Source organism: Lutzomyia longipalpis, chromosome 4 (genome assembly GCF_024334085.1).
Source record: "Lutzomyia longipalpis isolate SR_M1_2022 chromosome 4, ASM2433408v1".
NCBI classification, from domain to species: Eukaryota; Metazoa; Arthropoda; class Insecta; order Diptera; family Psychodidae; genus Lutzomyia; species Lutzomyia longipalpis.
In genome coordinates, this window is record NC_074710.1 from 24,885,265 (window position 1) to 24,908,478 (window position 23,214).

General features: G+C 35.2%; 7 protein-coding genes across 13 annotated transcripts; 3 read left to right on the forward strand and 4 right to left on the reverse strand.

Annotated features, from left to right (window-relative positions):
- Position 1: 1 nt before the first annotated feature.
- On the reverse strand, positions 2 to 15,344 carry LOC129795156 (nuclear factor 1 X-type). 6 transcript variants are annotated; one of them, XM_055836226.1, is made up of 11 exons: positions 14,917 to 15,344; positions 12,852 to 13,110; positions 9,696 to 9,924; positions 7,472 to 7,627; positions 6,896 to 7,271; positions 6,754 to 6,816; positions 6,582 to 6,692; positions 6,326 to 6,502; positions 5,805 to 6,265; positions 5,158 to 5,740; positions 2 to 3,932 (listed from the first exon to the last, which is right to left on the reverse strand). In XM_055836226.1, the coding sequence occupies exons 3-11, from the start codon at positions 9,774 to 9,776 to the stop codon at positions 3,769 to 3,771; spliced, it is 2,172 nt and encodes a 723-aa protein (XP_055692201.1). In that variant the 5' UTR covers positions 9,777 to 9,924; positions 12,852 to 13,110; positions 14,917 to 15,344; the 3' UTR covers positions 2 to 3,768. The 6 variants fall into 6 exon arrangements, with proteins under 6 accessions (XP_055692201.1, XP_055692203.1, XP_055692200.1 ...); XM_055836228.1 differs by having other exon boundaries at positions 6,582 to 6,626; positions 14,883 to 15,344; XM_055836225.1 differs by having other exon boundaries at positions 14,883 to 15,344.
- Positions 15,345 to 15,961: 617 nt separating this feature from the next.
- Positions 15,962 to 17,939, forward strand: LOC129795159 (protein Red). Its single transcript, XM_055836231.1, has 2 exons — positions 15,962 to 17,192; positions 17,263 to 17,939. Exons 1-2 carry the CDS (start codon positions 16,088 to 16,090, stop codon positions 17,679 to 17,681), a joined length of 1,524 nt encoding a protein of 507 aa, XP_055692206.1. The 5' UTR covers positions 15,962 to 16,087; the 3' UTR covers positions 17,682 to 17,939.
- Positions 17,191 to 18,634, reverse strand: LOC129795173 (tRNA N(3)-methylcytidine methyltransferase METTL6). 2 transcript variants are annotated; one of them, XM_055836246.1, is made up of 3 exons: positions 18,523 to 18,634; positions 17,913 to 18,378; positions 17,191 to 17,840 (listed from the first exon to the last, which is right to left on the reverse strand). In XM_055836246.1, the coding sequence occupies exons 1-3, from the start codon at positions 18,536 to 18,538 to the stop codon at positions 17,678 to 17,680; spliced, it is 645 nt and encodes a 214-aa protein (XP_055692221.1). In that variant the 5' UTR covers positions 18,539 to 18,634; the 3' UTR covers positions 17,191 to 17,677. The 2 variants fall into 2 exon arrangements, with proteins under 2 accessions (XP_055692221.1, XP_055692220.1); XM_055836245.1 differs by having other exon boundaries at positions 17,913 to 18,539.
- Positions 18,635 to 18,636: 2 nt separating this feature from the next.
- Positions 18,637 to 19,115, reverse strand: LOC129795181 (39S ribosomal protein L55, mitochondrial). The gene is made up of 2 exons (XM_055836258.1): positions 18,936 to 19,115; positions 18,637 to 18,866 (listed from the first exon to the last, which is right to left on the reverse strand). The coding sequence occupies exons 1-2, from the start codon at positions 19,113 to 19,115 to the stop codon at positions 18,720 to 18,722; spliced, it is 327 nt and encodes a 108-aa protein (XP_055692233.1). The 3' UTR covers positions 18,637 to 18,719.
- A 177-nt stretch (positions 19,116 to 19,292) lies between these two features.
- On the forward strand, positions 19,293 to 20,466 carry LOC129795166 (oocyte zinc finger protein XlCOF26-like). Its single transcript, XM_055836239.1, has 2 exons — positions 19,293 to 20,276; positions 20,370 to 20,466. Exon 1 carries the CDS (start codon positions 19,293 to 19,295, stop codon positions 20,274 to 20,276), a length of 984 nt encoding a protein of 327 aa, XP_055692214.1. The 3' UTR covers positions 20,370 to 20,466.
- On the reverse strand, positions 20,452 to 22,238 carry LOC129795170 (dr1-associated corepressor). The gene is made up of 4 exons (XM_055836243.1): positions 22,126 to 22,238; positions 21,926 to 21,996; positions 21,148 to 21,596; positions 20,452 to 21,086 (listed from the first exon to the last, which is right to left on the reverse strand). Exons 1-4 carry the CDS (start codon positions 22,165 to 22,167, stop codon positions 20,749 to 20,751), a joined length of 900 nt encoding a protein of 299 aa, XP_055692218.1. The 5' UTR covers positions 22,168 to 22,238; the 3' UTR covers positions 20,452 to 20,748.
- A 262-nt stretch (positions 22,239 to 22,500) lies between these two features.
- Positions 22,501 to 22,957, forward strand: LOC129795178 (peptidyl-prolyl cis-trans isomerase FKBP2). Its single transcript, XM_055836255.1, has one exon. It carries the CDS (start codon positions 22,501 to 22,503, stop codon positions 22,915 to 22,917), a length of 417 nt encoding a protein of 138 aa, XP_055692230.1. The 3' UTR covers positions 22,918 to 22,957.
- The last annotated feature ends 257 nt before the right edge of the window (positions 22,958 to 23,214 follow it).

A 23,214-nucleotide genomic window follows, 5' to 3' on the forward strand; every position in this document is an offset into this window, starting at 1 on the left:
ATTTTCTATTCATTGAATTTTATTAATCTCTCACACTTTTTGATTCTCTTTTTTTCTTTTCTCGTCAATTTTGTGGGGTTTTCTTTTGACCACGAGGGAGTTTTAAAGGTATTTTACCAATATAGTTTGACCACGTTTTCTTTTTTTTCATTTTTTTCTTCATCAAAATTATTTCAACCAATTTTTTGTCCTTTCGCAGTAACTTCCACATTTCCTTAAAATTCCTAATTGAGTTCATTAACAAAGCAATATTTTTGTAATATCTCTTATTTGACCATCACATTGTGTAATTAATTTCATTGTTTATTCTTTTTTTTCTTTTAATTATAATGAGTTATTAATTTATTAAACCTACAACCTATATAGCGCTTGGCACTTTTTTCGTTTTCTTAGTAAATTTGGGTTTTTTTTCTTTCTTTTTTTAGAGTTTATATTGTTTTCTTTTTCTAGGATTTCCTCTGTTTCTTTAAAATCTTGGTTTTAATATTAAACTTTCTTCTTACATTTTCCTTAAAATTGAGAACTTTCTTAATTTTTTTTCTTTCATTAAATTGACCTAAAATAATTTAATATAGAATTTTTGTTCTTTTCAAAAAGAAAACAAAAACAACTTTTTGGGAATTTTGTGATGTATTACATATAACCACTAAAATATATATTTTCTGTTGAGTTTTCATGTTTTCATTAATATTTTTCACACTCAGAATGACCATTTCTAGGTGAGTTTTTTTTTGTTTTTTACTCACAACGAAAAGTCAACAAAAAATGCCCAAAAAATCTTTCTAAATAAAAAAAAATCATCGCACTGTTCTGCTTACATTTTATGTAGCAGCAATGTCATCAATGGGTGGTGTAATTATTCTGGGAAATTGTGTAAGGAAAATTGACCAGATTTTCCTCACTATTTGCAGAATTTTTTTTTAACAAATAAAAACCTACTCTTGGCAACGTTTCTTCTTCCTTCGTTGTTCTAATTTAAGCATTATCATTTTCTTTTCTACATTTTTATTACAATATTTTCATCATTTTTTTTAGAGTTTAAATATACTGAGCAGTCTTTATATTTGTGTGTATATATATTTAAGTAAATTTATTTCCTTATACTCTCTCCATTATTTTATGAAGCTTCTTTTTTTTTCATAATAGTTGACGAAAGAGAGAAAATACACTTTTTTTTGTTTTTCAAAAATTTCTCTAAGAATAATGGGAAATTGTGTGATTTAGAATTACGAAAAAACACATTTAAAAAAAAAAAAAGATTTTGCAAAAAGTGAAAGAAAATGATTTGTGGTGAGAATAAAGAACAACATGGAACTTCAGAAATGCACAATTTATAATTCTTTTTTCTAAATAATTTTAATATGTTGAAAAATATAATTCCTTGAATAATTTTCTATGTCCTTAAATATTTTTTTATAAAAATCTATGTGAAAGAACCGATAGTTGTTATAAAATAATTTTTTTTTTATGTACGACTCTAAATTGATCAAAATTAAATCATTTAATTGCAATGTGTTATAACTTGTGTACTTTCAAAGTTCCCTTAACCCTTTGACTACAAAGTTGGGGTAGTTACCGCCTTCAATTTGTGAATTTCGATTAACCATTCGTATACCAAGTAGGGGTACATAATTGACCCCAAAGCTATGTTTTGTTATTGCGCAATAATCCCTTTAGGCACAACTTCATCTTTAAGAAATAAATTCCTTCATTATCTAAGAAGATTCTGAAGACATTTTAGGTTGATCTGACTACTAAACAAATATTATCTAATGTAAAAAATGGAATTTGAAAAATTGGCGTAACCAGAAATTTATTCAGAGTTGTTTTTGGTTTTTAATTAAATAAATTAAAAAAAAAACATTTTTCCAACATTTGACATTTTAATTTAAGTTTGACGTTTCTTTCCTAAAGTTTGACAATTTTTAATCGTCTGAAAATCTGTTTATTCTCAATTTTCTCAACTTTTAGTAAGTTTTGACACTCTCAAACAAAATTACTTAACGAAATAAAAAAAAACCAAATTGTTGTGTCCTACCCCACATGCCGCAAAGGGTTAAAAAAATGTATGGAATAAATAAAATAATATTGAGCATTATTCATATTGACTTGTTTTCTTGTGAATTATTGTCTGAATATTTAGTAAATTCTTTCATGTTATGACATTAGAATTGTGCCAAAGAAAAAGTTTCTTGAACAAATTTTTTTTTAATTCAATTGACCAAAATGACATCCAGAAGCCTTCCAAGAGAAATAGCTCTGTCATTAGCTTTTTTTTCAAACATTTTTTGTGTATTTTTTCGGCTTTTTTTTGTATTTCTTCTTATGAAATTTACGAAAAATAGCGAGGTACTTTTCTCATTTTTTTTTCTCAAATTTATTTTGTTAAAATATCTTATTTTTTCTCTCATTTCGTTACGTCTTCTCTTTCCTTATTTTTTTTCAAATTCCAACTTGTGTAATTGTGTAAATGGTTATTGTAATATTTTTTTTCTTCATCGAAATATAATAATGTGTAAATATTTTGACCAAGTCTACAAGGCAATATTTGGCTATATATTTTTCAATAATGCTTCCTTCAGTATAATTTAATTTTTTTTAGTAAACTTCTTCATTTTACGCTCCCCTGTTCTACGCGAAAAAAATCTTAGTTATTGACCACTTTTTATAGTTTTTCATTGTTTTTTTCTTCTCTCTTTAAACTCAATAAAGTGTAATTATATGTATGTAAATTCTACCTTATAAAGTATTAATAGTCTACACAGTGTAATCTTTCATTGTTTTGTTTTCTTTAAATACGGTATTTAACATTTCTAAATCTTAGGGATCATCCCCCACCCTAAGGTTCATACATTGTGTAAATATAGTATTCAGTACTAAATTTATTTTTTCCCTTAGATTTTCTTTTAATATATAATTCTTGCACCATATTTTTTACAATTTTTTTAATTCGTTTTTTTCCTTTATAATTCAAGTTTGGTTAGCTCTCGTACCTAAAGTTTTTTCACTTATTTTCTTTTTTGACCACTCAATAAAACAATAATTGGGGAGAGAAAATTAGGGAGAAAAAATGTCCTTTCAAGTGGAAGCACAAAATTATTTCTAATTTATTATCTTGTTTTTTTCTTTTAAGTTTAATTGAGGAGATAAAAGTTCCATAATGAAGATTATTTGATTACGTTGTCTTGAGTATTTGGATAGTTTTCTTTTTACTACAGTGTATTTCGCTTTCTGAGTAACTTTATTGCTCTCTGGAATCACAAATAAACTTCTAAAGTTTTTTTTTTTTTCATTATAATTACTTCACTCTCTTGTTATTGTTATTTTATTTAATTGAGAAATTTGGGGCACAATTTGAATTTTCACTATATAATTCTTTTTTTTTTTCAAATTAATTGCTGACCATAACAATTAATTTTTATTTCTTTTTTTTCTTACTTCACTAACCAGAACTATTGTATCTTTATAAATAATTATTATAGAAAAAAAGACAAAGATTTAAAAAATAAATAAATTTCTATAATTTTTGCCCGCAAATTTCATCAAAAAATTTACTCTCTACAGTATGTAGTAATTAATGGAAGAAAGTCTCTTATTGCTAAGTGTTAAAGGATGCAATTGCAAAAATTGCGCGTAAAATCTCTTATCCCACTTTTTTTTTTAATTCATTTTAATGACTGTATGTGTGTGTGTTTTTTTTTGAACTAAGGCACATTACCTTAGGCTTTTCCTTCGCTGAAAAATCCCTCTGGATGCCACAAAATTGCACTACAGTATCTCTGATTTTGGCGAAATGAGGACATTTTCGGTCTTTGACACATTTACATCCACATTTGTATTTAAGGACGTTACTCCTTGATCACGAGAAATTATCCCATGACCTGTATTGTCGATTACATCCACGGATGTTGTGCTCTGTTGGAAGAATCGATCTACAAAAAATAAGGGATTTTTTTTAAATATCGTTTAAACTAATATTTAAGTAGTAATAAGACAGAAAAGGAGCTCATTCATTGGTAGGGGAAGACGGGGTAATTTGGCCACTTTGCCAAAGTCATTAAGGGGAATATCTCAAGTACGGTAAATGCTAAAAAATCAGTCGTACCAAGTTTGGGGAAAATCCGATCATTAGATTTTCTTTTATTTGATAAAAAAAATTTTTTCACTTTTTTAAGTGCTTTTGGCATTTTGGGAGATCTCGATTTTTTTAATTTGTTTTTTAAGGCTTAAAAATTAATTTCTACGCCACTAAGGGTCATTAATCCCTCATAAACACAATAGTTTCATCCATTTTCCGATATCTCAAACAGATTTTCCTGTGGAAATGGTTTTATCCGGAAAATTGGAGTGGGGTAATTTGACTACTTGAGTTTTTCCGGCCCAATTTTTAGCGGCACATTTAAGATATTAATTATGGTTGTGCCTTTTAATGTTTTCTTAATGATTATAAGCAAAGTATGGCAAAAAATTTAAGTTAGAAAAATAAAATTAGGATTGAAAAAAGGCCAGTTTTAGACTTTGCCCGATTGTGGTTCAGAAAATCTTAAAGTTTGAGGCTCTGTTAAATATTTTTATCCGGCAAATTACTGGAAAAGAATCTTCAATAAATACCGTATCACCCTAAAAGATATTTGAAAAAAATAATTTCTAAAATTCACCCATTTCTCATCGAGATAGAGAAAAGTATTATATGGAGAAGTTGTAGGCCGGAAAATATCCTAACAAAATAGGACTATATTTGTTTTTCTTCATACTACCACACTTGCTTAATATATCCCAAATTCCGCCAATGTGGCCAAATTACCCTGTCCTCCCCTATATAGACCAAACTTTCCTTTGAGAAAACAATCAGGAATCGCAAAATCGAAAAATCAAAATATTTCCAAACTTCCCATTTACCACTGGGATTTGTAAGGAAGCGTTGGAAAAGATTTGGGCAGAAATGCAAACAATGACGTCACCAATGTGTTTTTCATCTCTTTCAATTCATAAAGTATTTTTTCTAACTGTGTTCGCTATAGAAATAACATGGATAGTGTGGCAGTACGCTACATCTCAACAAAACTACACATTATCCTTGTTGTTTTCACCAATAAGGCTCAAGCCCATGAAACGATAAATGAATTCCTTTAATTTATAGCTTCTTTCTTTACTTACCTTCCTCCATGAGGATTACAGTATTAGCTTCAGGTGCATTATTGGACACAGGATGTGTAATCATACTAAAGTCTTCTTCCAATAGGAACGGTGCATTCCATCGTGAACGTGACGTAGTTCGAGGTGTTGTAACGGGAGACGAATACAGACTAAGATTCGTAGGGCTAATAACACCTGACATAGTTGATGAGGCTACAGACTGCCCACTAGCATAGCTGAAAAGTTGCGTCGGTTGACTATGGAAGTGATTGAAAGCGTACTCACGTCCAAGGGAGTAAGGACTAGAAATTCGCGTGAGTGATTTGCGTGTTGACGCTTCCAGCTGTGGACTGAGCGGTGGTGATGAACCAATCTCAGCAGCTGATGCACAACCTGGCTCATGTTCCTGGTGGGGTGAAGATAGAGTCGTGGCCGCTGCAACGGGCGGCGTAATTGATGATGGTGGTGATGTAATCATTGTCAGGTCTCCAGTTGACCGGATGATAGCCACAGGACGTGCCATAGGTGGTAGAGGTGGTGGTGGAAGCATTGAACTATACTGCGAATACTGCGGTTTAGGACTTCGCGATAGCACCTGCTGCACCTAAAACTCAAGCAAAAAACGCCATTACTAAATTTCCATACAAAAGCAAATGGAAGAAACATACCTGGACGTTCTGCGGGGAATTCTCAGCTTCCTGGCAAACAAACGTAACAAAATCTGATAGAGTATCGTGTCCATTTTCGGGATATTTATTGTGTTGCGTATTCTCCGTTTGTTGATGGTGATCTTGATGCGCGGCCACGTCAGATGCATCCCCAGGACTATGTTGGTAGAATGCAGAAGGAGCTGATGTTACTGGAGCACCCATTGCTCCGTGTGCCATCATAACATCTTCAGGACGTGCCTGCCCAACCGCAACTAAGCGTGGATGAGTTGAATAGCGCTGAAGTGGTAGGGAGTTGTGTAGTGCATTTCCCGTTGCAGATCCAAGTTGTTCACCTGATCTCAGAATCACCGGGAAGGTATTAGATGCATCTGGAGGTGATGAGCAGGCATCATTCTTCCCTTGACCCCGAAGCAGTGGAGAATTTGAGATGTGCATTGCTCGTGGATCCACCAGATCAACTGGAAGCAGCACAGAAGATGTTAATTCGAAATCCTGTGCAGGCACTGAAAACTCCTTACTATATCCACTTGAGACAACCATGGAGGAGCCTTGGTTGCGATCAGATACCAAGCTTGGTGGTGCAGACGAAAGGGAGTAACTATTGCAGTAGTACGGTGCTGAGTTCTCCATTTTAATGTTATTAGCATTGCTCTGGAGTCCCGTTGACCCGTCACCAGTATCATCCAGGATGGATCCTGATAAAGGGAGAAGATTATTAGCACATCAACATGATGCTACTTGCTTAATTCTTTCCTATTGAGTCTGGAGACGGACCTTTGGACAACTTCCAGAGCTCTCGGGACGAGAAGACTCCTGTTGCTAGGATGATGTCATTGCAGACAACACCATTGTACGGATTGTGCGTGAATCCCGTTGAGGGAGATTCTAGAAAGCAAGCTATGTTAACGAAAGAAATACATAAAATAAAAACCTAAATGAACCTCACCTCTACGCTTCCCCTCGTCGTCCTTTTTATTGTTGTTATTGTAAATCGGTGGTGTTGTTGGATCTTTAATATTATAGGAAAGAAGGGATTTTTTTAAGAAAAAGTTTTTTTTTTATAAATAAGGTATCCTAATTGATCTTACCATGAGTATTAATAAAATTGGCTAAGTATAGATCTAGTTCTCGAACGGAGACATTTATATGGTATGGATTGACACATAGGCCAGGTTTTGTACATTCGGGATTCTTCTCTAGACGCTCTCCGTCTGTACTCTCGAGTGGTATTGCTTTGAATAGGATCACCATAACCAAGTCCAGACGCCACACTTTATCTGCCTGACGCAAGCAGTCAATGCGACGCATCTTTCCTTTCTGGTCCGGATTCGAGAGTACACAGATGGACTGCCTCTTTCCCGTTATGCTCTGCACAAAGTCCTCGCGACACTCCTGCGTGATGTCTTTTCGTAGCTTACCCAGCAACCTAGAAGCCCACTTCTGCTTCACCTCCGCTTTTTCATTCTGCCAAAAAAAATTATTATTTAGTGATTATTCATTGATCGATTTTACTGATGCCCTACATGGTACAAGAATGTCTCAAATCTGAACTTTTATCTGAAACTTTACCTCATTCTTATAAAGATTAATTGAAAAACGATTTTTTTTTAAATTATAGAACCAGACTTGAACCATCTTCCCATATACTATATGATAAAACTTACTTGAAGTTCATCTTTGCAGTGCCTCTCCTCCTCGAGGGACATTTTCTTCTCATGCTTCTTGTAGTATTTCCTTTTCGCCGCTTGCAAGTTGAACCATGTGTATGAAAATGACTTAACAAATGGCAGGAGAGCCTCAATGAAGGGATGAAATTCATCCTGACGTTGTCCATGTGGTCCAGTTTATCAATCAAAAGATACATTTAGTCCAAAATTGCATAATTGAAAGACATTTTATAAACATACAAAAAAAGTAACAAACATTGATTCAAATATTTAAAAAAAAATAATAATAAAATTAAATAAAGATAGAATAAAAGACAAAATTTATAAGAAAAGCCAGGATAAAAGCATTTGGAAGTGTTTTAAGGAGTTTAAAGGAGAGGATTTGTTAATTTTTTTTTAATTTATTAAAACTTTTTATTAATTTTTCTCCCCTCCTTTTTTATATAAAATATTTATTAAATGAAAAAAAACCTGATCATGCAGAAGCTGCTATATGTACAAACATATAATAAAGCTCAATATTCCAAAATTACCACAAGAAAAAAAATTTGTGCAAAAGCTAAAATTTTTTAAACTTTCATATCAAAATTATCATAAACATTTTGCAATAAAGCCATTTCCTTCTTGCACAGCAAACATTTTGAAAAAAAAAGGAAAGATATAAAAGATCATTTGTATTTAGGAGGGGAGAATTTTATTAGAAAATTCACTCCATTGAGTGATATCTTGCGCGATAATGCAAGTGAGTCTTCCACCTGAACGTAAAGACAAAAAAACTAACAGGTGAAACTTGCGGAAAACGTGACAAATCTCGGAAATTCCATCATTTTTGGTTACAGAATACAAAATTCAATTGCAAAAAAGTGCATTTAGTGGGTCAATCGAACTTGTTTTTCTTTTTCTCCAAGAAATATATTTAACACAAAGCACATGATTTCTTTGCCTAACGTGTTTAACGTGACTGTGATCACTCTTTTGCATTACAAACGCGCGAATTAATTCGCCCAGACGATGGTGATCCTAAACGCATTTTAGAGACATTTATAAATGCACTTTAACGTTATGTGACTGCAATACCAAAAAAATGTCGCGGCTTCTGGTGTGTTTTGGAAGATTATACATTTAATAAAGAAGAAGAGAGACAGTGAGTAAGAAATTCTTATATACACAGAGTTCAAAAATTGATAAGTAATATCAAAACACACGAATCACAATTACAGCGCGTACGACAGAGAAACATCCAACGTGATCATGCGTCCCATTTTTTTTTCTTTTCGAGGAATTTTTTGGATCTTTTTGTTGTCATCCTAAATTCCTTAATTCGCAATCATTGACGAAAAAATATTTTTTTTAATAATTAAGATAATACAGCAGAGTTAAATGAAAATCATGATAATTTTCGCGAATTTTCTCTTGATTCCTATAATTCAAAATAATTTTAACAATGCTAGAGAGACAAATCAAATAGATCTATATGGCTAATCTGTCTGTGATAATAATTTATCACCAACCAATATGAAAATTGAATTTAATTTTTCAGTATAGATATTTTGCAAATTACAAAATGATTTTCATCCATTTCTGCTGAATAGAAAGGTAGAAAAAAAATCAAATGTAGACAAAAAGTGTCCCTCTCTATAACTAAATCATGCAGCAATAAAGTGGATGGTGTGCCCCTAAAAAGCAGAGGGATCAATATTCGCATTAATCAGTGATTGAGGATGTGAAAATTGAATAAAGAGCAAACGTACTGATTGAATGCATTTCCCATGCGTGATATATAGGTATATGTAGGTGTACATTTTCAATTCAATTCGGTCCGTACAGCTCGGGGGGGTGCAAAGTGCAAAAGGCCACCACCCCCAAAGCTTTTCAACTAACTAAATTGTGTGAGAATGTGTGTGTGTATGCATATCAAAAGTCATTGATTGCGAATTTGGTTTCTAAAATTTTACTAGACAATTAAAATGATATTTCAGCTTAATTTAGCCACCCACACCGCAAATGCATTTAGCACGGGGTGGCTCTGCGCAAAAATGAGCATTTCTTATTCATTTATCGATTTAATTGGATTATCTGCATTATTGGGACGCAATTCACGTGTGTATTTGGTTAATTTTGTTTTCTCTTTTGTAAGGTACAACATCATTATGTTAATGACATTATGTTAATTACATATGATATGGGTTTCAGCTGGTTGGTAGCAGAAGAGCACAAGCACCTGTCCTGAGGATGGTGTCTGCAGGTAAGATGTGACGTCCGTCTCGATCATGCAGCTCCTCAGCGAGTCTGGAATAAACATGCCTCGGTCCCCAATCACCGTGGCCGTGTCCTCCTCTTCCGTAATTACCCCAAATACCGTGACACACTCACGCGATCTCGTACTCACTGCTTGGATTTGACTCGCTGCCTCGCTGCCGGTCCCCTGTGCACCGGGGCTCAAGACTCTCCTGCAGAGGAAAGGATAAATCCCCAAAAATTAATCGAAATTTAATTTTAATTGTATTTTTTTTATTTAATTGTATATATGAAAATTTGATAACGATGTATGCTGCCTGCCATCAGTTTGTTGGTGCCACAGTGTACCAGAGTTATGTATTTGTCGCACCCGAACATTGGGAAGTAATTCCCTACTATCGAGTGAGTGAAAATTATTTTCCACTGTAAAATTTTCTTTAAAAAAGCGCCCCTCTCTATGCTAGCCACTGAAGAAGGCTCCAAGCCGGGACCAAAAGCTCTGGGAAGATTCTGAGTTTCTTTGGGTAAGGAGTTTCAACTGCCGAGGAAGAACTCGGATTTAAAATTATTATTAATTATTATTTTTTAATTTTAAGGAAAATACACAGAGTTTTCATTCACATTGAGAACTTTTGACGGTTTGTTTCTGCAACGTTAAACGTGTCTTTCTATACCTACGTTTCAAATTTATTTTCAGACGCTCATTGTGAGGTTTGACATTTATTTTTCAACGTTTGACTTTTCTTTTTTAACGTTTGTTTTTTTGTAATGTTTGACGTTTTATTCTAACATTTGACATGTCTTTTTTATGCGTTTGACATTTACAGTGGAGAAACATTTCATTTTCTCCACTCAACGTTAAAAAATGCGTCTCAGTCCATAATAAAATTAAGAATTAATTAGAGATCTATAAAAAAAGTTCTGGTTGAATTGTAACTTCAATTCTGGTCTGAGTGTAATACATTTTTCAACGCTGACTTGAGGAAAATAGCTTGGTTTTTGCTACATTTCTCATTTAATTCTACTTTTGAAGATTTATTTAAATATTTTTTTCATATAATTTTTAGTCTTAATAAAATTTATTTTGATCCATAAAGAAAAACTGCCTAATCTGGCTGATAATTGTATCACTGATAAACTGTTAATCATCATCAATAATCGTACCTTTAGATTAGTACATAATTCAGCAACAAAATGAAGGGTTCCATTATTTGAGAATCTTTATCCCGTAGCCCTCAATTTACAGTCAAGATCAAAAAAAAAAAAAGTTAGAACTGCATCAACCACCCACAACCCATACAAATTCTATAGCTTTTGCATTTATCTACCACCTACTGATTTATTCCGTGTGTGTATTTATTTTGGTCACAGCATATGACTTTTAGTCCCGAAAGAGTGAACATTTCCCCGCGGATTATTTGCAATGCGAGAATAAATTTCAATAAATCCGTGTCGATTGACGGAAACTTGTTGGAATGCACTTTTCATAAATGAAGTTAATGCGTGGGACCCCAAATTTCATAAATCGCATGTATGATCATTCGGGATGTGAAACAGAAAATCTTACTAATTTACTCTTCTGTCTTATTCTTATGCGACTGATTTCATCTGCAGCGCCAAAGAGGCATCATCTTCAATTAAAGCACCATTGAATTTTCCACTCCATCAATTTCTGTGCAAATTTTCCATCTTTTCCACCATGCGACATTGCGAATATACAGGAAAAACTTTACGATTCCTCTGTGTTTGTGCAAATCTTACTATATAGCATCGACGAATGGAAATAATAATATAGGAAGGATAAATTAAATCTATTGTTGAAAATTAGCAAGACTGAATTGAAATCTTCATTATATTCTTCATTGAAGTACAATTCACTTTTCCCGATTGATATATCATTATTAAAAAATTAAATGAATAAATATATTTCTTTTTATACCTATATGTGTTATCCTTGATACATAACTCATGCCTAGGTAATTAGAGAAATTTTTTTAACGCTAAAAAATCTAGCTTTCTGTAGATTTTTAAACAACTTTTAAGTAAAATAAAAAAATATAAATTTTTTATTAAGAACAAGTACCTAATAAAAGAATCTTATATCACCAGTTGCATATATGATAATAAAATTGCAACGTGTCAGTTTTTCCCTGTTTTTTTTCCGTTGTTCTATCTCACAGAGAAAAGAAAAAAACCTCAGTCTTTTCAACGATTATTCCTGCTCAATTTGCGCGCGCATAACAAATTGCGAGCTGATTATTTTTGGCATAAAAACACAAATGCACATAACACCATGATGTTGTATATAAACTTATAAAATTTCTTCATTCAATGTATGTGATTCGGCTTCTTTTCCACACCGAAAACTTTTCTTCCTCAACGCGATCCGGACTCGAGTATAAATATTGTGTGTATAGTGTGTAAAAACATAAAAATAAACATTCACAAAACTTAAAGAGAGAAAGAGTGATAGACCGGGAAAATAGTTAATTGAGATTAAAATAAAAGATTCTTACTGGTCAGGATTTTTACGAAATTTTATAATTGATCTGGTATTGAATTTAATTTTAAGCCTTTAAATTAAACTTAAAGTTGAGATTTTATATCTCGAGTCCTGTGGAAGTCCTTATAGTTTTCGTATTCATGAATTATGTAATTTTCTTCCCGGTTTATAATATAAAGTTTTCATTCTCTGTTTAAATAACTAAATTTCTTGTCCTTGAATTACTTTTTGGTGCTTTTTTTGTACCATCTTTCTGGTTAATCAATTTCCACGATTTCCATATAATTTAGTTCTATTACCTATACTCTATAACAAAATTACCTTGCAACCTGGTAGAGATGAAAAACGAATGAAATTTAGCCACGGAAAACCCTTTACCTACATAAATCAACTGATCAGAGGACATCTTGTATTCTTTTTAACGCTTTGAACCTTGCTTTGAACCCTTTCGCTATTACAGAAATATTTAATCTCTTTATCACGATATTTATTCTGGATATTCGCAGAGGTCATTTTTCGGTCAAAACGTCTTTCTGGGCCTTCTTGCATGTTAATTGAACGCGTTTAATGATTGGGGTGGAGCTTCAGTGCAAGCTTGATTAAAATTAAGTATTTGAGGTTGGTATTTGTACTCACCAGTAAATCAAAATTGTAGATCACAGTTTGCTTTGACATTGCAGTGAAAATGTAGGACGCCTACAGCTCCTCTTCCTCATTCGCTACTTTTAACTTTGATGACTTTGCTTTGGCCCGGGAGTTGCTGGTATTGTCATTTCCTGAGACACTAATTTCCTTCCCTTAATAGTGCAGCAAATTATATCTTATCACATAGACAGTATGTATGTAATGTAGAAGGAATCCTCTTCACGAAGCTTTTATTTTTTGGGGACAACACCTTGAAAATAAAATTTATAACAGATAATTATGGACGAGAAAATTTCAGAGTTCACAAAAAGAGAGAGAGAGAGAGAGATAGAAAGAAGGGAAAAAATTGTGTGTTGGAAAGAGGCAATTTTCACTTTGTGGAAATTTATGATTTTTCGCGTTCTCCTTCGTGCAATTGCTGCATCACACAGTATCTCTTGCAACCTTAAAATGAATTCAACACACCCACAATTCTTCATGAATTATTCCTTTTGCGGACCATATTGCCTTTCACACGAGAAGATTTTATGTATTCCAAAAAAATTTATCGCCAAAATCATGAGGTCAAACAGTTCTGGGCTGGGATATTTTCCGAGATTGAAAAATGTTCATTTTTGTACCTCCAGACCCAGACTTTCGGTTATACATAACGCGACAATGTATTTAATTATTCATCGCATTATTAAATATAACAAATTTTTATTATAGATCATTAGCAATTAATAATATTTATTTTATGTTGTTTTTATTGTGAGGAAAATCCGAAAAATCAAAAGAAACAATTTCTTTTACTCCATTTTACTATAAACGTTACAAACATTCCTTTTTTTTAAGGATTCTTAATTTTTTTTTAAGTATAAACAATGAGCAAAAAGTCCTTATAGGAATCCATTTAAATGAACCAGTATGAAAATCGCAAAATTTTAATAATTGTTTGGTGTTACGTGGTGTTTTGAATGGTCAATTATACAAAATATTTTTCATTTTATGGTTTCAATAAAATTTTAAAATAATTAGGTTTCCTTGAAAAGTTGTTTGCATTCTTTTACACGTAATTTGCATGAAATTCTCAGTGATATATTAGAAGAAATTAGTAGCAGTATAAAAATCACTTTTTAATAATTTTTCCATCATTTTACCTCATTGCACTTGAAGTAATTTAGAAAAAAAAACTAGATTCTTCACATTTTCTCCTTGCAGAGTTTTTTATACATTATTATTAATTTCACCACCCATAAAAAAAACACATTGTTCTATTTTTTTTAATTTCCTAATTCAATATGTAATCTAAAAGTTACGTTGTTAAAATTTTATTAGTTCCACTTTTAAAGAGAAAATCACATTTTGATTAAAGAAAATTTCCACAATATCAACTAAAACTTTTTTTCTGGGTGGAACACAGTGCGGAAAATTCGAGGAAATGAAGACGAAAAGTGATGGCAAAATGTCTCTAAAGAAGAGCACGTTTTCTTGGCGACTGAATTTTGCGCTCTTGTAGCAAGTCTGGGCTACTCTCAATGAAGATGGATACTGCTATACAAGTAAAGTAGTGGAAAGTGCGCGGTGGGGAATATGGAAAGGAAAAGGCAAAGAGGAAAACTGCAGTGCTGCGAGGGGATGCCATGGCGCCGATTTTTTGAGGGATGGTTGCGTTTTTTTTTTCAATGAATTTTCAGTGGTTTTCTCGAGAAAAGAAAAAAAAGTAGAGGAGATTTTCTCTCACCCAGCTTTATCCGAGATTCGCACTTTGAGAAGGAAAATCCATCAGAAGGAAATTCAAATACATAAAGCATAATATACATACGGAGGTTTATATAAGTATCTTACATACATATGTACATATAAGAGAATTTTTCAGTGTATGTTTAAAATCATCTCTTATATCAACTTTAATGCACGAAATCGTGAAAATTCGCCATTAAGCGTCGCGACGTCGACCCTCACCACCAGGAAAATCCTCCTCTCCAATACACACAACTTCTTCGATTTTCATAAGTGGGAAATTTGGTAAAAGACACTCACACACAAATATGCAATTTCGGGTAAGATTCTCTACTTTTATATACAAAGAGATGAAGAAAAATTCGTCTCTGATGAAAAACGTTGCTCGCTCCTTAATTCACAAATTTCTTTTAAAAATTCTTCTCCTAATTATTTTATGTAATAAAAATCCAACAAAAGAGCACATCTAAATTGAACACAAAACACTCGCCCCAATCACGGCCATCATCTCTCAGTTGCGGAAAATCTTTTCTTATTACCAAAAAAAATCACAACTGCGGAAATTCAGAGATTGCGTGAAGAAAAACACTATGTGGGCTATTTTAGCACTTTTCTCTGTGGCTCTTCGCAAAGAAAACTCTATTTATGGGGGATTTGGGGTTGCTGCAAGTGGTGAAGAAAAAAATATTTTTCACTCCTTATTGACGAAATAAACTGTCCGAAACGATAAAATGGTCTGCACTGATGCTGAAGATACAACTGTTATTATATAAGAGCGTCTATTTTCATTTTTCGGGTGGAAATCGGGGAAAATTCGGAAAAGCCATCCTCAACGTCGAGATGTGTGTGTGTGTGTGCAGCATATATTGATGAAGTAAATTAATTTTATTTTGTCTTATTTTAGATCAATTCGTGAAAAATTGTTATTAAACTGAAAATTCAGGTAAAAAATTACAAATTTGCATTTTCTGCAAGTGATTTTCTCATTTTCCATTTTTGGCGGGAAAATAACCTCAAATCTCCGCTAGAGGCGCTAAATTCATTAGTAGGTATTCCACAACCATGATCTCGTAAAATCTTTAACTCCATGGTTTTTTTGCAATTTTCTTGCGTTTTCCGATATTCGGCATTGCCCGTTCAAAACTTTTTTAAATTCTCGCAAATAAATAAAGTTGCGCCCCCAAATATTTACTGAAGCTCCCCAGGGGCCCCCTAATCATTCCCGACAACTTTTGAAGCCCTGAAAATGAGCTTTTCCAGGAAAAATAAATAATTTAAAAATATTGCAGTTAACATATTAGAAAATTTCCATGGATATTTCCGAAGATATTTCCACGGAGTTTATCAAATGTACGATTTCCTCTAATGTTTTGTGTAGACAAAAAGCATATCTGTTTTGATGGGTGTATGTGTGTCAATTTTTACTGCAGAAAATACGGAAAATTTAAAAAAAAGTAGAAAAGTGATAAAAAGAATCTGTAAAGGACCGTAATAAGTGTACAAAAATGCCTTCAGAGGAGGGACACGATGATGGTGTGGGGAGCGCAAGTCAGAGACTTACAAACGATGACTTCCGGAAGCTTCTAATGACTCCTCGAACAGCTCCTGCTTACGCTTCGGTATCCACCACACGGGGTGAAACACAATCTAAGGCTACAACTGCAAAAGTGAGCAATTCAGAGAAATATGAGGCTCGTCGGAAGAAAAAGAATTTCTATGCTGCACTCAAGAAGCAGGAAGATCACAAAATGTCCGAATTGGCGGAAAAGTATCGCGATAGGGCACGTGAGAGACGAGATGGAGTGAATCCAGACTATCAAAATACGGACAGCAATGGGAATTCAGCTAGTGCCTACCGTACGGTAGCACCGGACCTTAAATCCGGCATCGATGCAGCTGAGCGTAGGCGACAGATGATTCAGGAATCCAAATTCTTGGGTGGTGACATGGAACATACACATTTGGTAAAGGGATTGGATTATGCGCTGCTACAGAAGGTCCGCAGTGAGATTGTGGCTAAGGAGCATGATCAGGAAGAGGAGATGGAGAAGATTGTGGATGAACCCATGCCAGATCCCAAGGTTGAACCTGAAAAACCCCACAAGCGTGAAGAAGAATGCAAGACAATTATGGGGCTCAACATTAAAAATCTCATTGCTGCTCAAAAGTCTAAAGTTGTGGAGCGCAATGAGCTGTTCTTACCGGGAAGAATGGCCTATGTGATTGATATTGAGGATGAAAATGCAGAAAATGACATCCCAACCATTCTTATTCGCTCCAAAGCAGATGTTCCCATGTCTAATGCTGAACTACAGACTCTCACCACCAATGATATTGTCATAAATAAATTGTCTCAGATTTTGGGCTATCTCCGGTCTGGAGGAAAAAATAAGAAGAACAAGAAACGCGACAAGGATCGTCCCTTGTTCAAGGAGATCGACAAAAAACAAAGTGTCGATGCCATTTACACTACTGAAGAAGTCTATGAGGCCAGAAAACACGGAGAATCATCGTCTACCAATAAAGCAGCTATCTTTGGAAATCCAGACGGAGGGTACTTTGACAAATCCTCCAAGGAGACAACTAAAAGCTCAAAAAGTAGTGGAAATTGTAAGTAAATTGTATATTTCGTACCAATTCATGTGGAGAATTTTTTTTAAAAAAAATCTTGTACTTTCAGTCCCTAAGCCACCAGTAAAGCTCCCTGCAGGTTTAATATCACGCCTAACAGCTGAACCCGAAGGCTACGCTGAATGCTACCCCGGACTGCAGGAGATGAACGATGCAATTGATGATTCGGACGAGGAAGTTGATTACACAAAGATGGATTTGGGCAATAAGAAGGGTCCAATTGGACGATGGGACTTTGACACTCAAGAAGAGTACTCAGACTACATGAGTACCAAGGAAGCAATGCCAAAAGCAGCCTTCCAGTACGGTGTGAAGATGCAGGACGGCCGAAAAACACGCAAACATAAGACGGAAAAGAGTGAAAAGGCCCAATTGGATCGGGAATGGCAGCAAATTCAAAATATTATTGAAAAAAGAAAAGCTAAACCATCCTCTGATGCCCCGAAGAATAAGGCAGCCAAGTACTAAGAAGAATCCTTCCGGAAAATTCCTTGAACAAACGTTCGCTTCACATCCACATTTTCCTTCACGTTAATTGTCTGTCGGTGCACATAGGTATTCTGCTCCATTCGGAAACCAGCACCCTCACAAATTTCCTGGACTTGTTTATCAGAGAAGAAGTAACTCCTGCAGATATAATAATGTATCAATTATTAGCTTCCTATATAGCTTTGTGAATACAATTAATAAAAATCTCACCGAGTTCCATCTTGACGTGCATAGAAATTATCTGAGATTTTACTGGAATCCCTAAAACGCCACTGAGCCATATCATTGATCCCATAATCCCTGAAAAGCAGCACACCTCCGGGTTTTAGCACTTTATATAAATTTTGCAGGACATTCTTGAATTTTTCTGGATGAATTGCCGACAAGACAAAGATCAATGTTACAATATCCACGGAATCTTCATCAAGGGTATCCAATAGTTCTCCTGTGGTAATATCACATGTAAATCCTTTAATTCTCTCCTCGCAGTACTGTGGATTCTCCTGTAAGAGCTTTATAGCTTCCGAAGAAAAGTCACAAGCATAAAAGTATTTTGCATCACATACTTCCATTAGGGGGAATATAAAGTTCCCAACTCCACAACCAACTTCTAAGAGGATTTTAGAATTATCCAATGTCAGTAAATCCGTAAATTCTCTTGTTGTCCAGTTTCTGTCTTTAAAAAAATTCGTTTTATTCCTCTTGTAGAACAAGTCCCAGTTTTTCCGGCAATCTCGCTCAAGCTTTTCACATTGGAATGCTGATGTAGGTCGGAAACCATGCTGGGAGACTTTCTGACGATTTCCCATTGCTTCCTTACCAGGATCTTGGTTCATTATTCTTTTGTATCTCTTTATTCAATAGAAGGTGAGTGTTGAGAAGGTTCTACACTTAACAATTCCTCAGAAAATAATAAAGTGGACAGACAACAAGGTAGCCATAACATAACCTAACTTTTATTCATCATCTCTAATGGATCTAATCTCAAACTCCAGGAAATTCTAGATTTTACATCTTCTATTTTTTCTTTAGCATCTTTATGTATTTCTGAGAACTGAAGGAATCCTCGACTTCTTCATAAACCCGAATCTTCTTCTTTGGCTTCCTCCTATCAAGCCTTACTTTTCTCTCTTCCTCCGACAAGGTATTTAGATCCAAGGGAAGCTGGAATATTTTTTTTTGAAGAAAATCTTAATTTGCAAAGAAAATAATATGAAAAATCCCTTTTCTCACCCTAATTATTCTTCGAGGCTCATGATAGCGAATATTAAAGCTGGAACCATCCGGGAGAACAACTACTGTTGGATTGTAGGATCTAGCGTAGATGTTTCTGTGGATTTTAGTAATTCCAGCCGTTGTTGATGAAATGCATCGACAATGAGTGAGGAAATTAATAAATTTTGGTATTAACATCTTGAAGACAAGGAACTAAAATTGCCTTTTATGCGTTCTCACTTCTGTAGGTCTTGTAGGTTATGAATAAGACTGACAACAAGAATTTGTGAAAGATCGTCGAAACAAAGCTCTTCGGAAAAGAAAATTCATTTTGGAGAAAACAACAACTCCTAGAACTCCTGTAATGACTTCAAAATGAATATAGAATGTCAAGTACCAAACTGCAGTGTTGGAAGTTTCTCAAAAGGCGAATCCTTCAGGAGGATTTGCCAAAAACACTTTCAGTTACTCTTGGATAATCCCTTGGAGCCTATAGATGGGAATCAAACTAACCAGGATGTCCGCCAAATAACATCGGTTGAAGATATTCATTTGGATGCAGAGTATCCTTGTAATGTCCTGAAGAAAGCTCTAAAACTGTGCATGGAGGAATTGTCCAAGAAATCCCAGGAATTACAAAATCTCCAGAAATCTCTTCAATCTAATGTGACAGACTATGATCAGCAGAACATTGGGAACTCCCCAGAAGCCATCACATGCCCCATTTGTGCCAAGAAATTTTATCACAAGTATCGTATGAATTTCCACATGAAGACAGTCCATGGAAGCACCCGGAAGTTCATGTGCCAACACTGTGGATCAACATTCAAGCGTCTCGATGGGCTCAGAGTTCACGAGATCAACAATCATGCTTCAAGCGTAGAAGCTTCTTTGGCTCTAAAATCTACCAAATCTAAGAAATCCTTCAAATGCAGCATTTGCAACAAACATCTATCTACCCAAGCTAATCTTCGAGGACATCTCAGGAGCTTTCATACGGGAGAACGTCCACACTTGTGTCGCTCCTGCGGAAAATCATATGCCACTATAGCTGCCCTAAGGACACACGAGAAATTCCACATAATGTCCTTCTCATGCAAAATTTGCGGTAAAATCTTCCCAGACAATTCTCGTTTTCGAGATCACATGAATGGGCACAAGGAGGTTTATTTAAAGTGTTCAGTGTGCCTGAAAAAATTCTCTCATAGAAACAGCTTCCGTATTCATCAGAAACTTCATGAAACTAACTCCATTAAACAGTACAAATGTGATTTCTGTGATTCTGCATTTTCCCTTACGTCTTACCTCCGGAAGCACATCCGGAGATGCAAGAAAAAGCCTAAAGAAAATGCTGATTAGGTGATTACTTAGCATAATGCGTAATTTGATAAGATTTCTTGAGATTCTTCATAAAAAAAACTTTAAAAGTACAATCCAGTCGCTATCTTTCAGGAACCAACCACAAGTTCAGTTACTAAATGTAATAAAAGGTAATTTAGGGTGTTTTTTTTTGGTGCATTCAACAATAAAATAGTTCTTTACTTAAAAATTAATGTTTTATTGGAATAATAAAGCAAATTCGTCGCGATGGAGCGAAAAAAAACTTATAGTCTGTGTGACGAAAAAATTTGAGACGAAAAACCATCAATCGGGTTCTTCGGAAGGTTACTCTGTGTATGTGTGGTGAATGTGGCCAAAGAGGGTCTCAATTTGTACCATGGGTAAGGAGGAATGGTCCTAGTCACCAAAGAGGACCTATAGAATCCCACTGAGAGATTGCTTTGGGGGCCACGGAGAAATGATGTGAGAGAGACTTACGCGCGCGCGAACCTCAGATGTTGTCATAATCCTCATCGAGTTCCGATGCTGCTGGGGCCGCAGGAAGTTGTGCCGGAGCCACGTTAAGGGGTAAATGGCTATAGTCAATTTTAACGACGGGTGTGCTAGAGATATCGAACTTGAGGACGGGTGGCGTTGTGGAGGCTACACTCTCGCACAAATTATTCGTTGTAGAGGTAACCGTGGACGTAGCCAATGGGCTGGGATACTCTCGCTGGGGTTTTTGTCGTATATCAAAGCTGAAAATTGACGAATCCCCGGACTGTGGGGGCGCACTGTGACATCCTTGTGTGGAATCCATACGGGGAACCTTGGATGGGCGTGAGGGACCTACCGATAAACAATAAGAATTAATAATAAAAAAGAAAAATAATCCAAAACACCCACTCACCGTGGAGATCCCCAGTTAATTGTGTTTTCTGTCCCCACGTTCGGGAGGGCGTATAACGAATTACTGTATTTCCTTCAGTACCTCCCGGATACATCACATTTGGCGTCAAGCATTTTCCATCGTTGGAATAATTTCGCGTTTGTGACAAATCCATCGAAGCAGGACGCCCGTAGTTCCTTAGCCATGACTCTCCTCCTTTTCCCAGACGCCCATTTCTAGCACCATTTGTAACATCATCCTCCGGTGGTGCTGGTGGGGAATTATCAATCTCCTCCGCAACACTAATGTCCGGAACATTTTTCACGAGCTCCTTGAGAAAGTCAAAACGACTCTCGGACATTATGCACTGCTTCATGTGCGATGGTGACAGAGTCTTGGCGTGACGGGCATTTGTGATGCGCACTGTCTTGGTGAGTAGGGATTCCACGAACAATTCCAGTGTCCTAGGTGTGCCTCAGTTAAGGTAAATACATAATTTAATCTAAAGACATTGGATTAGAGAACTTTGAGATCCGGAAATCTTTGTTGCCGGAAATCTCACATATATATCATCTTCATGGGAATAAAAGAAATGCATCCATTCATTTAATAAATTCGCAATTCATGCACCAAAAGCACCCACTTGCTAACCATCCGATTAATCATGAATTATCATTTGGGTGATAAAAATAAATTGTGAACATCAGTATATTTTTTGGGGGAAGGGAAATTACTAAACATAACCTCACACTTCATTCACATCCAAAGCCTATTTGGTTTTTTTTTGAAAAGGATATAGATAATGATTGGCACAGCCTGGGCGACTTTTCCCACTTCCTCATCCGTCTGCATGATCTTCTTGATTCTTCCCTGTGGGAGAAAAGCCGAAAAAAATGAAAGGAAAAGTGTAAATTAAGTTTGCACCAGACATGGGAGAAAGGGCCTTTCTCATTTCATTTTCCCGATTTATTTTCCCGAAATGCACCACATGGTACTTACCGGTGGAAATCTGGCATTGTATTTTTTCTTTTTTGATGGCATTTTTGTGATTTTTTACTGAATTTAATTTACTTTTTTTTCCTTTCCTTACATTAAACACCCCCACAAAAAATCAGTCTACACAGGGACTACATTAGACTACCACAGAAAGTGCTGCACAAAATTGCTCATCATTAGGAGATCTTTGTGGCATCACTTAACTGTTCTCGTGTTTTTATTATGGATTTTCTTTAGTCCCATTTTTACATGTTTTTCCTTTTTGTGTATTTTTCCTGAAGTCTAGAGAACATTAGAGAGCATTATAAATTATTTATGTGGCTTATCACAATCATAAACTTCTAGTCGTGAGAGCAGAAATTACAAATCGAAAGGAAAATGGAAAAAATCTTAATCCTAGCGATACTTTTAACATTCCTTGCCGTCGTCGTGGAGGAAACTTGTGCGGAAGGAAAGCTGAAAATTGGAATCAAGAAGCGTGTGGAAAATTGCGTGCAGAAGACGAAGAAAGGTGATCTTGTTCACATGCACTACACCGGCACCCTGGAGGATGGTACAGTGTTTGACAGCAGCGTGGATCGAGGGCAGTACTTTACATTTACTTTGGGTGCCGGCCAGGTCATTAAAGGCTGGGATCAGGGACTTCTGGGTATGTGCGAAGGAGAAAAGCGACGTCTCGTAATCCCTCCGGAACTGGCTTATGGGAAAAGGGCAATGGGCGATAAAATTCCTGCGGATTCAACACTCATCTTTGAAGTTGAACTTTTCAAGATTGAACGGAAGCAGGAACTGTAGCTGAGAATGTCCAAATAAAAGGAAATTGTGAAGATTTAAAGATTCAATTCTTTTATTTCTTAAAGCTCTGGGGCGACAGTGCTCTGCATCATCTCGGAAGACGTACTACTTATACATTTATCAGCTGCGCGTTTTGCATTTCGAGGTATTTTGCCCCATTAATGTTTGCTCATGGAAAATGTGAAAGAAGACGATAAGGCTTTATCAGGCTGGTTGGCGCAAATATTTGAGCTCTAGAAATTACCATCTTTTCTTCTCTCCATATCAACGTCGATTTATTGCTCTCGTACTCCACAC

What these genes read in the sequence shown, in the direction of transcription:
- LOC129795156 (XM_055836222.1), bottom strand. Translation starts at nt 9,776, where the DNA reads ATGTTTATTCCAGACTCGCTGAGGAGCTGCATGATCGAGACGGACGTC. An exon ending in CAATTTTATTAATACTCATG is followed by an intron (nt 6,817 to 6,895) that starts GTAAGATCAATT and finishes ATAATATTAAAG; the next exon opens with ATCCAACAACACCACCGATT. An exon ending in CGACGAGGGGAAGCGTAGAG is followed by an intron (nt 6,693 to 6,753) that starts GTGAGGTTCATT and finishes CTTGCTTTCTAG; the next exon opens with AATCTCCCTCAACGGGATTC.
- LOC129795166 (XM_055836239.1), top strand. Translation starts at nt 19,293, where the DNA reads ATGAATATAGAATGTCAAGTACCAAACTGCAGTGTTGGAAGTTTCTCA.
- LOC129795170 (XM_055836243.1), bottom strand. Translation starts at nt 22,167, where the DNA reads ATGCCATCAAAAAAGAAAAAATACAATGCCAGATTTCCACCG. An exon ending in CAGGCTGTGCCAATCATTAT is followed by an intron (nt 21,597 to 21,925) that starts CTATATCCTTTT and finishes TAACTGAGGCAC; the next exon opens with ACCTAGGACACTGGAATTGT. An exon ending in ATTAACTGGGGATCTCCACG is followed by an intron (nt 21,087 to 21,147) that starts GTGAGTGGGTGT and finishes GTTTATCGGTAG; the next exon opens with GTCCCTCACGCCCATCCAAG.
- LOC129795178 (XM_055836255.1), top strand. Translation starts at nt 22,501, where the DNA reads ATGGAAAAAATCTTAATCCTAGCGATACTTTTAACATTCCTTGCCGTC.
- LOC129795159 (XM_055836231.1), top strand. Translation starts at nt 16,088, where the DNA reads ATGCCTTCAGAGGAGGGACACGATGATGGTGTGGGGAGCGCAAGTCAG. An exon ending in CTCAAAAAGTAGTGGAAATT is followed by an intron (nt 17,193 to 17,262) that starts GTAAGTAAATTG and finishes TTGTACTTTCAG; the next exon opens with TCCCTAAGCCACCAGTAAAG.
- LOC129795181 (XM_055836258.1), bottom strand. Translation starts at nt 19,115, where the DNA reads ATGTTAATACCAAAATTTATTAATTTCCTCACTCATTGTCGATGCATT. An exon ending in AGCCTCGAAGAATAATTAGG is followed by an intron (nt 18,867 to 18,935) that starts GTGAGAAAAGGG and finishes AAAATATTCCAG; the next exon opens with CTTCCCTTGGATCTAAATAC.
- LOC129795173 (XM_055836245.1), bottom strand. Translation starts at nt 18,538, where the DNA reads ATGAACCAAGATCCTGGTAAGGAAGCAATGGGAAATCGTCAGAAAGTC. An exon ending in GCACGTCAAGATGGAACTCG is followed by an intron (nt 17,841 to 17,912) that starts GTGAGATTTTTA and finishes TTATATCTGCAG; the next exon opens with GAGTTACTTCTTCTCTGATA.